The 20792-nt window shown below is 40.7% G+C and overlaps 1 protein-coding gene across 3 annotated transcripts in view; it reads left to right on the forward strand.

Annotated features, from left to right (window-relative positions):
* The window catches only part of BICRAL (BICRA like chromatin remodeling complex associated protein), a 72560-nt gene that overhangs the window by 33036 nt on the left and 18732 nt on the right, over nucleotides 1-20792 (forward strand). The window contains exons 1-6 of one of the 3 annotated variants that reach the window (XM_045541961.1): nucleotides 1459-1499; nucleotides 2322-2525; nucleotides 3329-3374; nucleotides 3796-3844; nucleotides 3933-4001; nucleotides 7509-9188. In XM_045541961.1, the coding sequence (XP_045397917.1) occupies nucleotides 3334-3374; nucleotides 3796-3844; nucleotides 3933-4001; nucleotides 7509-9188 (1839 nt within the window). In that variant the 5' untranslated portion in view covers nucleotides 1459-1499; nucleotides 2322-2525; nucleotides 3329-3333. Of the gene's footprint in view, nucleotides 1-1458; nucleotides 1500-2265; nucleotides 2526-3328; nucleotides 3375-3795; nucleotides 3845-3932; nucleotides 4002-7508; nucleotides 9189-20792 lie in introns of those variants that run through there. The other 2 variants (XM_045541959.1, XM_045541960.1) reach the window with 2 other exon arrangements.

Below are 20792 nucleotides of genomic sequence, written 5' to 3' on the forward strand. Positions count from 1 at the left end.
TAGTCTTTGGCTTTGTTTATGGTATGTTTTTTCATTTATCATGCAGAATTCTTTTTTTTAGCAATAAGGTCTTGCTATGTTGTCCTGGCTGGTCTCAAACTCCTAGCCTCAAGCAATCCTCTCGCCTCAGCATCCTAAAGTGCTGGGATTACAGGCGTGAGCCACTGCACCTGGCCTATCATGCAGAATATTAAAGTTTTATGTTGTTGAATTTGCTAGTTTTTTCTTTTATGACTTGTGTGTCTTATGACATACTTAGACTTTCTCCACTCCAAGATAATTAAAAAAAATTATCCCATATGTTATTCTAGTACTTTAAGGTTCTTTACTCTTAGATCCATCTGGAATTTAGTTTTGTGTAGGATGTGAGGTATGGATCCACCTTCTTTTCTCCTTATGGTTAACATCTTTTCCCCACTGATTTGAAATGTCACTTTTACACTGTGTCCTCTTTCTTGGTTAAACGCTATTATTCAAGGTATTTGTTGATATAGTTAGGAACAATTTAAATGTTAGCTTTAGAGTGGTAGTCAGGTGTCCAGAGCAGTGATTTCTGGACTCTTGGGGTACCTAAGACTTTGTGAGAGCTACAGCTCCCTTCCCTCCGTGACAAAGGCTCTTGTCCAGAGCTGCTATTACTGAAGGTCATGTGTCTTATTCACATGTGTTGGGCCAAGAAATAATTTCTAACTGCTCATCTAGGAATTTCCCCTCAGAGGGGGACTCATCTTTCATGCAGACTCATAAAATTCACCTGGTGCCAGCTACCCATCTAGTGACTCCCAGCTTATTACTTGAATGAGAAGAGAGACTCAAGAGCCCACAAGTAAAGGGAGAATCTTCCCAAAGAAAACGGAACTCTTCCCTTTTGAGTCATTAGCGTCTGATCTTCAGGTTGTCGTCCCATTACAGAATCATAGTCAATTTTTACAATTTTACTTCAGTAAATTTACTTTTGTGGACCATATGTCACCTCGGGGGTGAGGGGGGGAAGGAAACCCTGTATTGGGCTATATCGTGACTGCATTTTGGCACTATCAAAAGCTGGGGGTACAGGGATAAGGGTCATCTCTTTTCATTTGAAACTTTGTAAAGTCAGAAGAGAGTGTGGCCTTTAAAAAAGTAGACTCAGGGTGCCCTTTCTTTCAGGCTGTAACCTTGGCTGTAAAGGCTCCTAGAGTTCTGCCGACGGGGGGGCTGGAGGAGCCTGTCTGGTGGGGGCCTGATGCCGCTGGTGGGGGTGGTTATCTCCAAGCAGCCTTCTCTCAAGTCAAGTGTTTGACCAGCCTATTTTGTTTGGTAGAGGGATGTACAGTGGCTTTTAATTTCATTCAATATCATAAAATTGCTCTTTGGTTTAGGCTACTGAAGGAATAGTTTGTCACTTTGAACTTTGGGGTTGCACGTGTTCTCTGTGCTTGAAAGTGCTGGTGGCAGTGACACCTGTCTCAGAGGTTGTTTATTAGCCCATAGGGCATCTCATCAAGCAGAGGAACTAGGTAAGAGGGTAAGGGAGGGAGGGAAGCTGGGAGAGTTGCGAAAATGGTTTTTCTTTGGTGCAGACTATTTTTCACTTACATTTTTATGAATTGGTTTGTTCTAGAGACTGTTAAACACTTTAAAAAATAAATTTAAAAGGATACAGTTTAAATGGTCCTATTGAAGTAGAGAAATTATACCCACTTTATAGGCTTAATGATACATCATAATTAGCTAATTTATTCCATGTGATTGTGATGTCTGGGAGACAAGCCCGGTGTGATGATGAGCCAATGTTAATGTGATTCTATCCTACTAAGTATCATCAGGATTTAAGGGAAGACCTTCACACAGATTCCTGTATATCTATTTTATGATAGCTTTCCTGTTTTTCCCTTCCCGTCCTGTTTTTACTCCTCCAAAGTCATGTTATGCTGGTACAGTCATGCCAGTGTGCCCTTGAGTAACTCCAAGTCTGAATCCTAAAAAGCAGCTTTCACTTAGCCAGCTGCCCTTGTCAGTTTCAGCCTTGGATGTCACCTTTTGATAAGCTTTTCCCACTCTTCCTTCTCCCTTTCTCACCCATCGTCTCTCCTCTCCACCGGGTTCTACTCCAATGGGTGGTAATCTCCCAGATCATTCAGCAGCTGAACGAATGCACCCACCAAGGGGAAGCCCCACACTGGGGTTACTTACCCCTTCCAGACTCTTCCTGAGGAAAGCAAGTGACCTTCCATGTGGCAGGAGTAAATGTATCTTAGTTTAGCCTGTGTGACTGATAGAAGGGGAAGTTTGGGGGAACTGGAGAGAAGATGAATTTTTAACAGAGGAAAAACCTTTAGCAGAGACTGTCCCTTCTGCCTTCTCCGGGTGTGTCCCTCTTCTGGGCATCTCTTCAGGATTTCATTCCTCCGTCCAACTGCCGTTCACAACTGCTCTTTCCAACTGCTCCAGAACTCTTGGCCCGGGCATTCCGTGATGTAAATTATTCCACGCATGGCTCGAAATGGGTGTAAAGCAGTGTTGCCAGGTGTCGGATCACTAGTGTAAGTTTACCGGATCTCAGGGGAAAACTTCTCTTGGAATTTGTGCAGTTGTTATTGTTTCAGCCAACGCACAGTTGTTTTGCTGGCTAAGCTTGACGTTGTCGCTGGCTGGGGAGACAGCAACAGGGCCTGGAGCTGGGGTGAACTTTTGGTTGAGATTTTCTATTTTAAAGATTCTAGTGTTAGGATATAGATTGTTTGGAATTGAACGCTGGCAGTGCTGCTGCAGAGGGACCCAGGGCCTTCGGGCCAGAGCCTGTAGCAGGGCTGCCTTGGGGCGAGGGTGCCCCCTCTTCTGTCTCAAAGTGCAGGGAGAACTCGCTTTTCTGTCTTCCTTAAAGATAGCCAGAATATGGCAAGAAATCTAGATTGATCACTATGTTTAGAAACAGGGTAGCAAAATTAAAAGACCTCTATATCTATGAGATCTTTTCTAAAAACAAAAATGTTATTTTCCCTTTGTTCATTCTATAGTTTGAGGAAGTTACTGTTCGTGGTTATAGCCCTTGGGGGAGTCTGCATGTGAAGGAGGTTGCTGCCAACTGTCTTTGATTTGTCTAGATTCTTTTTTGACTTGTAAGTTAAGGATTTGTTTTCAATAAAAAGTTTCAATTAACTACTTTGTCTCTCAAATGACCACAAAATTTTAAAAATCACATGAATAATAAGCAATTAGAGGAGACGCTCACATGAATTACACAGTTATTTATCCAAATAAGTGTAAGGTATGTTTTTGTATTGCATTGATGCTACTGGCTTTAATCTGCCTTGCTGAAAATGCTCTCCTCTTCCTTTCTTTCTAGTTGTCATGGATGATGATGATGACTCGTGTCTCCTTGATCTTATTGGGTAAGATGCTCATTCCCAAACCAGAGTAAATCAAATGTGTAAGGTTTGCTGAACTAAGACAACCTAATAGCATATTAAAACCTGGTAGGTTTTTTAAGTAAAAATTAAATAATCATCGTAGATATAGTAGGGCGACAAAGAGACATGGATTAACATAGAGGTCATAATTCAATAATCCTTTATTAAATTTGCTCTCTGATAAATCCCAGAAGCCAGAAATGAGTGATAATAGGAAATGGGACAACATCAAAACAAAAACAAAATAAAAATAAAACAAAAAACTGCTAATAAAATTGTTTTAAAATAGGAAGAGAATTTCACTCAGGTTAATATTTCATTTTCTTTTTACTGTAGTAAAAATTAATCCTAAGTATAGGTAATGTATTTGTCATTTTCCCTGTTTTTTCTTTTTCTTTTCTAGAGACCCACAAGCATTGAACTATTTTCTGCATGGACCTAGTAATAAATCTGTAAGTAATACTTAGAATATCACAGACATAAATTTTGTTTCTTCTTTATAGTTAAAGTAACCACTTTCTCGAATTTGTACCTTTACAGAACAATGATGACCTGACTAATGCAGGATATTCTGCAGCCAATTCAAATTCAATTTTCGCCAACTCTAGTGTGAGTATTGGAAACGAATGCAGTGATCCAGTGGTTTCTGTCTTGTTGATGCCTTCCGAACTGAGGCTTTAATTGCCTTTGTATCTGATAAGAATCCTTACTTTGTCTTTTGTAATTTACATGGGAGGGAAGTCTGTTGAATTATATAGACATTTTCTACTTTTAACTTAGTCAATTAGGACAAGCTATGTAAGAGTCATTTTGCCATTTTTCTAAGCTTTCAACATTTTAAAAATGACTCAGAAATGTTATAACCTGAGAAAGTCCCATTAGGAAGTTTTGAACCTTATAAGCTTTAAAGAAACCATTCTCTTTTTTTTCTTTAGTGCTCCTTAAAAGAATCATTCTTTTTTTTTTTTTTTTTGAGACAGAGTCTCGCTGTGTTGCCCGGGCTAGAGTGGGTGCCGTGGTGTCAGCCTAGCTCACAGCAACCTCAAACTCCTGGGCTTAAGCGATCCTACTGACTCAGCCTCCCGAGTAGCTGGGACTACAGGCATGCGCCACCCACCATGCCTGGCTAATTTTTTTCTATATATATATATATTTTTTTTAGTTGGCCAGATCATTTCTTTCTATTTTTAGTAGAGACGGGATCTCGCTCTTGCTGAGGCTGGTCTCGAACTCCTGACCTTGAGCAATCCACCCGCCTCGGACTCCCAGAGTGCTAGGATTACAGGCGTGAGCCACCACACCCGCCCAAAAGAATCATTCTTAATCACAATAACTTACAAATTATTTTCATCTTAAACAAGAAAAAAAATGTTAACTGACACTTGTTGAGCATTTAATATGTGCTTAGCACTAAGGGCTTAACATATGTTAACCTCATTTAATCTTCACAATAATTCCATGAAGTGGTTCTGTTATTATCCATATTTTATAGATGAGGAAGCTAAAGCACAGAGTCATGCTGCCCAGGTTCGAATCCTTGCTCTGCCACTTACTAGCTGTGTAACCTTAGATGAATGGTTAAATCTCCGTGAGGTTCGATTTCCTCATTTATGAAACCAGAATAACAATTGAACTACCTCATAGGGTGGTTAAGATTAATTTGCTAGTCCATGGAAATCATTTGGTACAGTACTCAATAAATATTAACTTGCCATCATCATCAGGATCTTTATTTTCTTTATCTATACAATGAAATGGTGTTCAGAAAGTCCTTGGAGATGCATGATTCTTTTAAGTATTTGCATGTGTGTGAGACATGTCAGATCATGTCATGCAAGACCACCTGCACATGTTAGAGTGGCTTTAAGTCACAACACTGGTTTCCTGTAAGGCTTGTGAATCAGTAGCATTTCTGACACTCATTTTGAATGAATAATCATTGCGTGTGACACCACTGAGCCCATGAAGTAAATATTTAGCCCTTCCTTCCACATTGATGATTTTTATTTACCAACTCTCCTTCTTCCACGTGAATATTAATTCTGACTTTTCAGACTGCTTCATTCAGTATGTATTCATTAGGAACTTTTATTGCATCATGTCAGGTGTAGTAAAAATATTAAAAGTGCTCTGAAAATTACAGGTATTTGTTTAAATGTGTCTGTTCATTTGCGCACTGTAAAAACATTAAACTATCTAGCACCACGTGGGAGATGCTTGTTGTTGCCTTGATATTTCTCTGCCATACTTGCTTTCAGTTACTTTCTTCACTTCCTTTCAAATGATTCGTCAAGTCCTAAGACAACGTCCACCTAACTCAGACCATTTCAGCTGTTGATTGGGTATCAGGTGAACTAGTCTTGACTTTTCTCTCTAGCTCTTCCCGTCATCCAGTCCCAGTACCTGGTTGGGCTAGGGATACTAATTTCTACAGTCTTGCAAGTTGGAGTACTCATTCTTGATTAATCTATTTTTAATTTTTTTCTTCACCTTTTTTCCTTTTTAATTGTGGTAAAATAGACATAGCAAAATTTATCATCTTAACTGTTTTTAAGTGTACAGTTCAGTAATATTAAGTACATTCACATTGTCTTCACCTTATTTAAAATGGCTGTCAATTCCATATCATTTTCTTTTACAGTTTTGACATGTCCCATAAAAGACTGTGGGCCCGTGGAGTGTATTTTATTTATCATTGACTGTGTTCAGTCCTCTTCATATACCTGTGTTGTTGTCTCTAGTTGGAATGCTTACTGCGTAAGGACAGAAACTGACACATTAACTGGGTGTTTGATAAATGTTGTTTGACTTTTACTTTTGAATAGGATACCACTTGCTTTTTTTTAAAGACATTTTTACTTAAAGATATGTTGTTATATAGTTAAGTAGTTTTTAAGGCTTTTTTTTTTTTTTAATAGAGACAGGGTCTTGCTCTGTCACCCAGGCTGGAGTGCAGTGGTATAATTATAACTCACTATAACCTCAAACTCCTGGGCTCACTCCATCCTCCTGCCTCAGCCTCCCAATTAGCTGGGACTACAGGCACACACCACCATGCCCAGCCAATTTAAAAATTTTTTGTAGAGGGCTGGGCGCAGTGGCTCACACCTGTAATCCTAGCACTCTGGGAGCCCGACACAGGAGGATTGCTTGAGCTCAGGAGTTCAAGACCAGCCTGAGCAAGAGTAAGACCCCCGTCTCTACTAAAAGTAGAAAGAAATTAGCCAAACAACTAAAAATAGAAAAATTTAGCCAGGCATGGTGGCGCATGCCTGTAGTCTCAGCTACCTGGTAGGCTGAGGCAGTAGGATCGCTTGAGCCCAGGAGTTGGAGGTTGCTGTGAGTTAGGCTGATGCCATGGCACTCTAAAGCAGGCAAGAGAGTGAGACTGTCTCAAAAAAAAAAAAAAAAAAAAATATATATATATATATATGTATGTATATGTATTTTTTTTTTTTTTTTTGTAGAGACAAGGTCTCACTATGTTGCCCAGGCTGGTCTTAAACTCCTGGCCTTAAGCAGTCCTCAGCCTTCTGAAGTGCTGGGATTATAGATGTGAGCCACTGCACCTGGCCATAAGGCATCTTAATAAGCTGATTACTTCTAAGAAATCAAATGATCGTTCACTCATTTTATGTTGGAACCTTGTTTATATCTGGACTGGTCTTGCCTGGGGTGGTGGGGAATAGAGACCTTCTGAGCACCCAGAGCCCCCAAAACCCACTCAGACTTCTGAGGTACAAAGAAGTAGACATAGCTGTCTCCTGGATACACACACACTCTGGGCTGAGTACCACTCAAGCCTTGGACTGCAAGTAATCTTAAAAATATATAGTCTGTGCCAGTATCTCAAAAAAATGAAGCTAAGCTCTAGGTAGTCCTCAGTATGTGTGTGTTATTTTTCTGTTCTCTATAAAATAATTCACCAGAGCAATGAATGTGCATGCTTACAAACATAACATTAAGCATCATTACTAAGGAAATAAAATGGACAGTTTAGAGAGTTGTGCCTGGAAAGCAAACTGTTATGCTTTATTCATGTTCAAAAGTGAGATTTTTCAATGCATCTTTTTCAAAGATTGGATATGCCATGTAACATACTGCTTATTTTTTTAGAATGCTGATCCTAAGTCATCCCTCAAAGGTGTGAGCAACCAGCTTGGAGAAGGGCCCAGTGATGGACTGCCACTTTCAAGTAGCCTTCAGTTTCTTGAAGATGAACTTGAATCTTCTCCTCTTCCTGATCTCAGTGAGGACCAACCTTTCGACATTCTTCAGAAATCCTTGCAGGAGGCCAATATCACTGAACAGACATTGGCAGAAGAGGCATATTTGGATGCCAGTATAGGTTCAAGCCAACAGTTTGCACAAGCTCAGCTTCATCCTTCTTCATCAGCATCCTTTACTCAGGCTTCTAATGTTTCTAATTACTCAGGTCAGACGCTGCAGCCTATAGGGGTGACGCACGTGCCTGTTGGAGCATCATTTGCAAGCAATACAGTGGGTGTGCAACATGGCTTTATGCAACACGTGGGGATCAGTGTTCCCAGCCAGCATTTGTCTAATAGCAGTCAGATTAGTGGTTCTGGTCAAATACAGTTAATTGGGTCATTTGGTAATCACCCTTCCATGATGACTATTAATAACCTAGATGGATCCCAAATCATACTGAAGGGCAGTGGACAGCAAGCTCCATCAAATGTGGGTGGAGGGCTTCTGGTTCATAGACAGACTCCTAATGGCAACTCCTTGTTTGGGAACTCCAGTTCTAGTCCAGTAGCGCAGCCTGTTACTGTTCCATTTAACAGCACAAATTTTCAAACGTCTTTACCTGTGCATAACATCATCATACAGAGGGGTCTTGCACCAAACTCAAACAAAGTCCCAATTAATATACAGCCAAAGCCTATCCAGATGGGTCAGCAAAATACATACAATGTGAACAATTTGGGAATTCAGCAACACCACGTACAACAAGGGATCTCTTTTGCTTCAGCAAGCTCACCCCAGGGCTCAGTAGTTGGTCCACACATGTCCGTGAACATTGTAAACCAACAGAACACAAGAAAGCCAGTCACCTCACAAGCAGTGAGCAGCGCTGGGGGCAGTATTGTTATTCATTCCCCCATGGGCCAGCCTCACACACCCCAAAGTCAGTTCCTCATACCTACAAGCCTTTCCGTCAGTTCCAACTCGGTACACCACGTACAGACGATAAATGGGCAACTTCTTCAGACTCAATCCTCTCAGCTCATTTCTGGCCAAGTGGCCTCAGAGCATGTCATGTTGAACAGGAATTCTTCCAACATGCTCAGGACCAACCAACCATATTCTGGACAGATGCTCAACAACCAGAACACCGCCGTCCAGTTAGTGTCTGGGCAGACGTTTGCTGCCTCTGGAAGTCCAGTGATAGTCAATCATGCCTCTCCTCAGATTGTCGGTGGACAGATGCCCTTGCAGCAGGCATCACCAACCGTATTACACCTGTCACCCGGGCAGAGCAGCGTTTCCCAAGGAAGACCTGGCTTCACCGCCATGCCCTCGGTGACAAGCATGTCAGGACCTAGTCGGTTCCCCGCTGTCAGTTCAGCCAGCACTGCCCATCCTAGTCTTGGGTCTGTAGTTCAGTCTGGTGCATCAGGATCAAACTTTACGGGAGATCAGCTGACCCAGCCAAACAGGACTCCAGTCCCGGTCAGTGTGTCTCATCGTCTTCCAGTTTCTTCTTCCAAATCTACCAGCACCTTCAGCAACACACCTGGAGCAGGAACCCAGCAGCAATTCTTCTGTCAGGTAATGCCCCTTTTCAAATAAGTGTTTGATTGCAGAATGGAAAAATGGAATGTGTATTTACTAGAATATAATTTTCATACTAGACTCCCAATTTATTAACTTAAAAATTTCAACTTATGACTGCCTGTCTTTTTTCTTCTTAATTAAAATGTTTTATTCAGCATATCATCATAGTTTAGAGTGGATACTCTGAGTCAGACTCTTGGGTTTGAATCTAAGCTTTATGACATGGAGCAAGTTAACTTATCTCTCTAGACTTAATTTTCTTTATCAGTCAAATGAGCATAATGATACTGCCATCTCATGGAGTTATCAGGAAGATTAAATGAGATAATCCACACAAAGCACTTAGCATGATCTCTGGCAAATAGTAAATACTCAATAGTAGCCAATATTTTATTTTTACATATATATTTTTATACATACACACACACACACACAGAGACAATGAAATGTATTGTGGGCATTTAAAATAAAAGCTTATTTTAGATTATTTACTGACATTATATAGCAAGGCACTAGGTCTTGTGACTGCAGACTGGGTGAAGATGTTGTGGCTGCTTCTTGGGTGCCAATCAGAAGGGCTCAGGGGCTCAGTGTGACTCAACAGTGGGTAACTAGCTCATGCCAGAGGGAAGCAAGTAGGGAAAGATTCAGAGCACTTTCATTTGACCAAGTGCCTGAGCCTATTCTTACCATACTGGTGTGCAAATAAATTACTGTGGACAATTGGTAAAACCACACAAGGATTATGTTTCTGAAAAGGGTCTCAGGTGGTCATCAGCGTTAGGACTTTACTCTCATCTACTGATCCCTCGCGACTCTAGCTTTTGGTTCCCACGCATCCTGGGCATGCTCCGCAGTATTTGCAGCTTCTCTCCTTCCCTGCTTGGAGGCAGACGGTGCACATATATACTTATCCCTGCAATACACGTTTTCACTTAATTATATAACTTGAGGATCATTTTATGTTTGTAGGTATTGATCTGCTTTACTTTATTATAATTATTTATGCATAGTCAGCCACAGCATGGTCATTTCCCTTTTTTTGTTTGTTTTGTTTTTTGCTGTATAGTCAAAAAAAATTTAAAAACATTAGCCAGGCATGGTGGCATGCACCTGTAATCCCAGCTACTCGGGAGGCTGAGACAGGAGGATCACTTGAGCCTAGGAGGTCAAAGTTACAGTGAGCTATTATTATGCTACTGCACTCTAGCCTGGATGACAGAGCAAGACCCTGTCTCTTAAAAAAAATGGCAACAACAAGCCTACAATAGCACTTGCAAAGTAAGTTTTTGTGACTTTTTATGACAAAAAGTGCTGGGAAGTAGGCCAGTTGCGTTACATCAAGTGTGTGCTGCTGTAAGTGTTTAGGAACAAGTGAAATATCACGTTTATTAGAATAAGAGGATAGCCTTGGATGCAGCATGAGTTAGGAGAGTAGTATTTAGGTCATCTACCATTTAAATCCCCAAGACATCCAGAAACACTTATAGCAACTCTTTCACTTTCTGTAAAATTTCTGTATAAATTACTTTATAGAATGTTGTAATGAACAAAAATACCATTATCAAAGGCCTTCAGTGTTTTTATATTTGGGGAAATTTAATTCAGCAAGTTTTGATACTATAAATGGTTAATATTAGAGAAGACTATTTTATATATTATTTGTTTTCAATATAGATGATACATTAACTTGGTTCAAAACAAAAATCCAATGGTACAGAAAGAAAGTCGTATACTACAGTGAAGAATTTCCCTCCTCCTCCCATCCCCCAGCCACCCAGTTACTGGCAGGCAGCCAGTAAAACCAGCTTTTTATGGTGTGAACTTAAGTTCCCACCTCACCTTTTGGGCTTTTTTGTTTTTGTTTTTTTTGAGACAGTCTCACTGTGTTGGCTAGAGTGCCCTGGCATCAGCTGAGCTCACAGCAACATCAGACTCCTGGGCTAAAGTGATCCTCCCAAATAGCTGGGACTACAGGCGCTCACCACCACACCTGGCTAATATTTTTTATTTGTTTGTTTCTATTTTTAGTTGCTGGGCTAATTTTTTCTATTTTTAGTAGAGATGGGGTCTCGCTCTTGCTCAGGCTGGTCTCCAACTCCTGACCTCAAGTGATCCTCCCACCTTGGCTTCCAGAGTGTTAGGATTACAGGCGTGAGCCACTGCTCCTGGCTGCCCCCAACCCCACCTTTTTTATTGGGAAAACTTTCAAACCCACAGAAAAGTTGGGAAAATACAGTGAACCCGTTCACCTAGTATCACTAGTTTATGTTTTGCAACATTTGCTTTATCTGTTCAAAATGTCTGTGTGTCTTTCTCTATGCATGCACACACATGCGTTTATACACATACACTTTTTCTCTGAACCATTTGAAAGTACTTTGCAAACATCATGGCTCTTTGCCCCTAAGTACCTCAGCAGATATCTCCTAAGAAAAAGGACGTTCTTCCTCTTCTGCAAAACCACAATATCACTATCATCCCCAAGAAATTTAACATTAATAAAATTATATCAAATTTCCTCCAGTTGACCCAATAATGTCCTTTACGACAGTTTTTCACTCAAGAATCCAGACAGCATTGATTTCATTTCATTGTCATAGCTCTTTAGTCTACAACAGCCCTGATAATTGTCTTGCAGAGTAGCCTTCACCATGGCGTTGTCTGATTGTTTCTCCATGATTCAGCCTCATCAGCTAAATGGTTTGGGCAAGACACATAATGTCAGTTTTTCCCATTAGTGGTGATGCCAAGTATGAGCACTTGGTTAAGGTCGCCTCTGCTAGGTTTCTTCTGAAGATACTCAAAGGTACCTTGTTCCCTCTGTAAGGAAGGAACAGAGCCAGGTGCAGTGGCTCATTCCTGAAGTCCTAGCTACTTGGGAGGCTGAGGCAGAAAGATCACCTGAGGCCAGGAGTTTGAGGCTGCAGTGAGCTATAATTGTGCCACTGCACTCCAGTCTGGGTGACAGAGTGAGATCCTATCTCTTAAAAAAAAAGAAAAGAAAAGAAGAAGAAATGATCTCTGTCTCTAGGATGTTGCCTTAAGGCCATGTGCCTGTCCTCTTTCTCAGCCTCTCACCCAGTGATGTGAAACTCCTTTGATGACTCCCACCTGAATATTATATTGACAGTTGCAAAATGATCTTCTAATTTTATTTCCTATCTACACTTATTGCCTCAGATTTTTCCATAATGAACTTTTTCTTCCTCCTCTTCCCACTTTTTTTTAAATATTATCAACTCCTAGCTTTTTTGTTGTTTTTAGAATTTTTTTGCATTCATTTTCTAAATCTTTTTATTATGAGAAATTTTAAACATGAATGCAAATAGACAAAGCAGTATAATGAGTCCGCATACTCAGCCTCAACACCTGCCGGCTGGTTCACAGCTACTCTTTTTTTTTTTTTTTTTTTTGAGACAGAGTCTCGCTCTGTTGCCTGGGCTAGAGTGAGTGCCATGGCATCAGCCTAGCTCGCAGCAACCTCAAAGTCCTGGGCTCAAGCAATCCTTCTGCCTCAGCCTCCCGAGTAGCTGGGACTACAGGCATGCGCCACCATGCCCAGCTAATTTTTTTCTATATATATTTTTAGCTCTCCAGATCATTTCTTTCTATTTTTAGTAGAGATGGGGGTCTCGCTTTTGCTCAGGCTGGTCTCAAACTCCTGACCTCGAGCGATCTTCCTGCCTCACCTTCCCAGAGTGCTAGGATTATAGGCGTGAGCCACCGCGCCTGACCCACAGCTACTCTTGTTTCATCCATACCCTACCTGCTCTCCTCTGCCTGATATTATTTGGAAGCTCATCTAAACATATCAGTTCATCTGTAACATGTTAATGTATATCTCTAAAAGATCGTGTAGTTTTGTATTTAATGTGTTACAATCTTTTGCTTTCCCTAGTCTGTTGTTTTTGGAGACAGAATAGAGTACAGTGGTGTCATCATGGCCCACTGCAACCTCAAACTCCTGGGCCTCAAACGATCCTCCTGCGTCAGCCTCCCAAGTAGCTGGGACTACAGGTGTGTACCACTACGGCTGGCTGATTTTTCTATTTTATAGAGACAGGGTCTCACTGTTGCTCAGGTTGGTCTCAAACTCCTGAGCTCAGGCTATCCTCCTGCCTCGGCATCCCAGAGTGCTAGGATTAAAGGCATGAGCCTCCGCTCCGGCCTGCTTTCTTCATTCTTTTTGATGCTTAAATTGTCCCAAATTGGGTCAGTGGAGGCCTGTTTAAGCTAGCTCCTGTACTTTTGACATGTCTTCATCTCCTCTGAGCATTTCCTTGCTTTGTGACACAAGGTATCATAGGCTTGCCTTGAGATTACCTTGCCTCAAACCTAAAATCAGCCTTTCTCCAAGGAGCTCCGTGAAGTTAAGTCTCTTAATGCAGAGAGTAACTTAAAGGATTTACACTTTCTTATAAATGTATTAAAATTCAAAAGTCAGTGATTAAAGGTGATTTGTAAGAATTTAGCCTATCAAACAAAAGTAAACAAATTATTATAGGTCCAAATCTCTTTAGACCACCAAAAGAATTAGTGAACTTAAATTTCCTTGAGAGAAGTTGAGCCCATATGCCTGTAGCACCTGCCATGTTTTGGGTGGGAGTGCATAAGTGATTACACAGAATTTTTTGCTGATTCCAGCCCCACCCTCCCCTCCATAGCCCTGTCCCTATTTTCCCCTTTAGCTCAACCTGCCTGCCTTACTATGGAACCATTGTATTTTCAGACATCTGGACTTTAAAATCTGGCTGTTCTTGTTTTCTTCCTTTTCTTCTATACATTTAATAAGTTACCAAATCCTATAAATTCTTCTTTGAAATGTCTCATCTCCATTCTTTCCAATAGCAATGAAAATACTAACCATATCATTAAGAGCAACAGGCCAGGTACAATGGCTCACGCCTGTAATCCCAGCACTTTGGGAGGTTGAGACAGGAAGATCATTTGAGCCCAGGAGTCTGAGACCAGCCTGGGCAACATAGTGAGACCCCATCTCTTAAAATTTTTTTTTAATTAGCCAGGTGTGTTGGCATGCACCTGTAGTCCTAGCTACTCCAGAGGCTAAGGCTGGAAGATCGCTTGAGCCCAGGATTTCAAGGCTGCAGTAAGCTATGATGGCACCACTGCACTCCAGCCTGGGTGATAGAGTGAGACCCTATTTCTTAGAAAAAGAAAAATTATTAACAACAACAGGGACAGTGCCAAGGACTGTATACATTATTTCTTGTTGTTACCTTGGGTCTACAAGTATCATTATCGTTCCCGTTTCACAGCAGAAAGTAAGGAGGTTCAGAACATGGACAGATTGCTCATAAAGGTAAACCTGACCTGCTAGCTATCTATATCATACTGCTTCCCATTATCCCCTTTTCTGTGTCCCTACCCTAAGGTAGACTTTAAAGCGACTAAAATACAATGGAAAAACAGGAGGTCGATCAGGAGTCAGAACTGAGTCATAGGTCCCGCTCTGCCAGTGAGTGAGTGGTTTGTGATCTAAGCTTGTATCTGAAACTCTCTGAGCCCTAGTTTTCTCTTCTCTAAAATTAGGAATTCTAGCCGTGCAATAGAATCACCTAGGGAGCTTTTAAAAAATATGCATGCCTGGGCTTCACCCCCATAAATTCTGATTTAAACAGTCTGGAGAAAAGGCTTTAGGCCTCAGCATTTTTTTAAAAGCTCCCCAAGGGATTCTAAAGCATAGCTAGGATAGAGAACCACGGCACTAGATGATTTCCAAAGTTCATTCCAACCCTAAAGTCTCCTAATTGGACAACTATAATAATTGTCTAGGTGATTAATCTGCCTTTCAGCCTCTTCCCGAAGGCATATTTCCACCACATTAATCCTCCTAAAACATTTGCTTTGTGACCTGACCCAAATCATCTGGGAGATTCCCATTCCTACAGGACAAAGTGCAAATCCCTGATGTGACATTCAAGGTTCTCCAGTCAGAAACCTTCCACGTCAACCAGGCTAATCCCCTGTTGCTCCCTGAATACACCAGACTCATTGTGTGTTCAAGCCTTTACTTATGCGCATTGAATGTCCTTTCCTATCTTGTCTAAATTCTTCCCCTCCTTCAGGGCCCTACCCAAAGGCCCTAGAAGAATGAAGCCTTTCTCAGTCCCTCCTCTGATCTCTCTTCTGCCTATTACAATTTTTGTACTGCCCACTAGGTACACAGCCACTTGCTGTGTTAAATGTTTTCTTCATTGATTTATTCTTACAACTGCATTTGAGTACCTACCACATGCCAGTCCCAGGGCTATAACAATCTATTCCAGGAAGACAGATAAGCCAAGTCACATCGTATTTTAAGTAGTAGTCCAGAGTGCCAGGCTCCAAAAAGGATCCTCTCACCCAGATGGGATAGTCGGGGAAGGTTTCCTTGAGATACTGATCTCTGAGCTGAGACCTACTAAGGGAGAAAGAAGAGTTACCCAGGCAGAGAGGATCTGGGTAAAGAATGTTCCAGGAGGTGGAAAAACAGCTATTGCAAAGCCTGAAGAGAAAAGAGATCATGGTGCTTTGGGGGGGAAGGAAAACAAGTTGAGATGGGGTGAGGAAGACGTTAGGCGGGAGAGGTGAGCAGGGACTAAATCGTACAGTTGTACATACTGGGTGGCATGTTAACAGCCAGCGTTGCAATTTCAGTGTGAAATAGACCTACCCCAGCCCAGTGGCAGGGAAGATGGTGAGAAGTAAAGGGACTGGAGACTATTAGGTTGTGATTGATGGGCCATAGCGGAGGAATGAGGATGACTCACAGGTTCCTGACAGGGGCACCCATATTCACTGAAACAGAGAAATGGGAAGAGATTTTTGGTTTGAAGGGAAGTTACTGAGTTTAACTTAGGGTATGTCTGTCAAGTCTGAGGTACTTGTAGGACAACCAAGTTGTATGACACACAACAATCTATGCTGAAGCTTGAGACCCAAATATGGGCAGAAATGGATTGATCGGCATATAAATTGCAATCGCAGTGGGAGTGGATGAAATGGACCAGAGAGAGTATATATAGAGAGAAGAGAACCCTAAAGCACCTCAACATTTGGGGGATGGACACAGAAAGGAGTCTGCAAGTGAGAGTAAGACGACTCTAGGGAGGAGAGTAAAATTAGTAGCGTCCAGCATCCTGGCAGCTGGGAAAGGGGAATGCTGCAGGCAGCAAGACGTCGACAGAGTGAAGCCCCACTGAGAATGGAGGTGAAGACGGGGCATTTCTGATAGATTTAGCAACTAGGAGGCTACTGGTGACCTTGGTAAGACATGTTTCTGCAGAATGGTTGTGACAGACTGGGGAAAGAATGGGGTGGGGGTTGGTAATGAGCATAAACAACTTTCAGAAAAAAGAAGGAAAGTGAAGGGCAGTAGCTATGAGGTGTGTAGAGTCAAGGGAATTATTTTTCTAAGATGGGAAAGAGTTTTTTTCACAGCTGATGGGAAGGAGGAGGACCCCCATTCAGAGTTTTGGTGGTGTTCTTTGTAGACAGAAGGAGGGATGCCTTTTCCATTGTAACAAGACTGGGGGGAAGGAGGAATGTGGGGATGAGGTAAAGCTGTGGCTTTGGTGGGAAAATGTTGAAGTTCTCATCCGGCTTATGGATCTGAAGATAATATAGCATTCAAAGGAGCTGACTAGGGGAAAGAAAGGATCGCTGGACAGGCATGAGCTTGGACGCCAGTTGAGGTTGGACATCATCATTATAACACATTGATCTATCATATCTCTGTGGGCCTGAGTGTTTTCTGGATGGTAAACTTTTGGAGGATAAGGACAGTGTTTGGTATCCTTTGGCTGCCTTCTCTGTGATTACTACAGTGTTGTGTACGAAGTGGATTCCCAGATGTCTCATCAAGGTACTTTGGATTACAACTATCAGAAACTCACCCTAACGTGTTTAGGAGAGTGTGTTGTGTGAATGAGCCCAAGTCCAGGAAGTATAGTAGCATCTTACGAGAGTCAAAAATCTGGCAGATAATACCACTTTGTGTGGTTTTTTTCCTTGTTTTATTGCATTAGCTAGGACTTTCAGTGTAATGTTGAAAAGCAGTGATGAGAGGAGATATCCTTGCCTTGTTTCTGATCTTAGCAGGAAAACTTTACGTTTCTTGCCAGTTAAGTATGATGTTAGCTGTAGGCTTTTTTTGGTAGATGTTTATCAAGTTGAGAAAGTTCCCTTCTATTCCTAGTTTGCTGAAAGTTTTTTTCTAAATGGTGCATTTTGTCAGCTACTTTTTCTGCATCTGTTGATGTGATCATGTGAGTTTTCTTCTTCAGCTTGTTAGTGTGATACATTCTATTAATTGATTTTTGAATGTTGAACTAGCCTTGTGTACCTGGAATAAATCTAACTTGGTAGTGGTGTACAGTTATTTTTATAAATGTTGGGTTACATTTGGTTTGCTAATATTTTGTAGAGGATTTTTGCATCTATGTTTGTGAGAAACCTTGGTCTATAGGTTCCTTTCCTTGTAATGCCTTTGGTTTTCATATCAGGGTAATGCTAACCTCATAGAATGAGTTAGGAAGTATTCCTTCTGCTTCTATCTTGAAGAGATTGTAGAGAATTGATATAATTTCTTCCTTAAATGTTTGGTAGAATTCACCTGTGAATCCATCTGGGCCTGGTTGGTACTTTCTGTTTTAGAAGATTATTAATTATTGATTCAATATCTTTAAGCCTATTCAAATTGTCTGTTTCTTCTTGTGTGAATTTTGGCAGATTATATCTTTGAGGAATTAGTTCATTTCATCTAGGTTATCAAATCTGTGGGCATAAAGTTGTTCATAATACTCTGTTATTAACCTTTTAATGTCCATGGGATCTGTAGTGATGTCCCTTCTTTCATTCCTGTTATTAGTAATTTATATCTTCTCTTAGTTAGCCTGGCTTTACAGGTTTATCAATTTTATTGATTTTTTTTTAAAGAATCAGCTTTCAGTTTCATTGATTTATCTCTATTGATTTCCCAGTTTTCATTTCATTGATTTCTTTTTTTATTATTTACTTATATGTGTATGTGTGTATGTGTGTGTGTGTGTGTGTGTGTATTTTATTTTATTTTTTTATTTTTTAATTTTTTTTTTTTGAGATAGGGTCTTGCTCTGTCACCCGGGCTAGAGGGCAGTGGCATCACCATAGCTCACTGCAACCTCAAATTCCTGGGTTCAAGCAATTCTCCTGCCTCAGCCTTCCAGGTAGCTGGACTACAAAAAAGATAGTCCAGGAACCTTATAATAACAAAACATTACTTATTCCTCCCTTTATCTGTTTTGTCATTGCTGTCATTCATTTCATTTATATCTAAACGTACATAACCACAAATACATACATGAGCATATGTAATCAAATACATTGTTGCTATTACTATTTTGAACACGTGGTTATCTGTTAGCTTAATTAAGAATACGAAAAATAAGTTTTTTATTTTACCTTCACTTATTCACTCTGTGATGCTTTTCCTTTCTTTATATAGCTCTGTTTCTGACTTATTTCATTTTCTTTTCTCAGAAGAACTTCTAACATTTCTTGCAAGGCAAATCTACTGACAACAAATTCCCTCAATTTTTGTTTGTCTGAAAAAATCTTTATTTCTCCTTCACTTTGGAAGGATAATTTCACAGGGCATAGAATCCTAGGTTGGTGGGATTTTTCTTTCAACACTTTAAATATTTCACTCTACTTTCTTCTTGCTTGCATGGTTTCTGAGGAGAAATAGGATGTAATTCTAATCTTTGGTCCTCTATAGGTAAGGTGTTTTTATCCTCTGGCTTCTTTCAAGATTTTTTTCTTTCTTTTTGATTTTAGGAAGTTTCAATACAAGATGCACCTAGGTGTAGGGTTTTTTGACATTTATCTTGCTTGGTGTTCTCTGAACTTCCTGGATCTTGGTTTGGTGTCCAACATTAATTTAGGAAAATTCTTAGTCATTATTGTTTCAAATATTGTTTCTGTTCCTTCTTTTTTTTCTCCTTGTGGTATTCTCATTCTACATATATTACACCTTTAGTAGTTGTCCCACAGTTCTTGGGATTTGGGTTTCTGGAGGGGTTTTTGGTGTGTTTCTTGTTTTTACTTTTCAGTTTTTTAAGTTTCTGTTGATACTGGCACATCCTCAAACTTAGAGGATATGTCCAGTCTACTAATGAGTCTGTCAAAGGTATTCTTCATTTCTCTTAACAGTGTTCCTTTTACAGTCCTTACAAAAAGAAATGATCTCTAGCATTTCTTTTTTATTTTCTTAGAATTTCTATCTCTCTGCTTACATTATCCATCTGTTCTTTCATGTTGTCTACTCTTTCCATTAAAGCCCTTAGCATGTTAACCATAGTTTTTAAAAATTCCTGTTCTGATAATTCCACTGTTCTTGCCATATCTGACTCTGGTCCTGATTCTTGTTCAGTCTCTTCAAACTGTGTCTTTTGCCTTTTGGTGTGCCTCATCACTTTTTGTTGAAAGGTAGACATGATGTACTGGGTAAAAGGAACTGCAATACATAGGCCTTTAGCGATGTGACTGTAAGGTATGAGGGGAAGGGGAGCATGCTGTAGTCCTGTGATGAGGTCACGGTTTGGTGAGTTGTGGCCCTGGACTGTGAACTTCACCAGTGCTTCTCAGTTTTTTCCTCCCCCTTAGCTGGGACAGGAGGGCTGGAGGGGTCCAGAGCTGTGTATTTCCCTTCCACCACATGGAAGGCTAGAGGGAGCTGGAGTTGGGTATTTCCCTACCTCCAGGTAGGTTAGGTTCTGATATAACCCCAGCAGGTTAGGCTGTGGTGAAATAGTTCCCCCTAAAGTATGCCTTGTTAAGAACAGAATGCTCTGGTGTATTTCAAAATGGTTCCTTTTCCCTCCTCCTGCTGGAAGCACGAGGGGATTTTTCCCTGATTGTCACTGGAGGTAAAACTCACAAAATGTGAGGGCCCCTCCATGATTGGGTCCCCGTGTAGGCATAAATTCTCAGGAAAACTGAGCCTCTAGCAGTTTGTTAGTTACAGTTGTTTTCCCACCCCCAGTAGAAATTCCTGGGAAATTGTGCTCATCGGTTTCTGATCCAGTAAATTATGATTCTCTGTATCTGCCTGTCTGTCTCTCCAATTCTGAGGGCAATAGTTTGCCCTGTAACCTCACTTCTCTGAGGTTTGTTCAGGTTTTTACTTGTTAGAATAGACTTCTAACCTCCTTATGTGTTGGACCAGAAATCAGAAGTGTATTTTCCAACCTGCTGCCCCCAGACCCATTTCTGTGGCAATGGGGCAATTCCCAGAGGAGAATTACTGGGCCAACTCCAATGGTCTCCTTCATTCATAAAATGCCTGTTGTTTGATGAATATCATCTTGCTAGTATGTAACTGGCTTCTTTCAAAGTATATTGCAGAGGCAGAAATTGGTAGATTAAATATTTGAGTTCACTGGGATTTTTCTGTATATCCACATGGTTTGAAGATAATTCATAGTTCTAAAGAGTTAAAATTATCCATTGGTATTAGTGGAATTCTTGGAGCCAGGTTCTCAACACAGTATCCTTAAGTACCTTTTATATTTGTGAAGAAAATGTATTTCAAAGACAAGGCCGGGCGCGGTGGCT

Source organism: Lemur catta, chromosome 2 (genome assembly GCF_020740605.2).
Source record: "Lemur catta isolate mLemCat1 chromosome 2, mLemCat1.pri, whole genome shotgun sequence".
NCBI lineage: Eukaryota > Metazoa > Chordata > Mammalia > Primates > Lemuridae > Lemur > Lemur catta.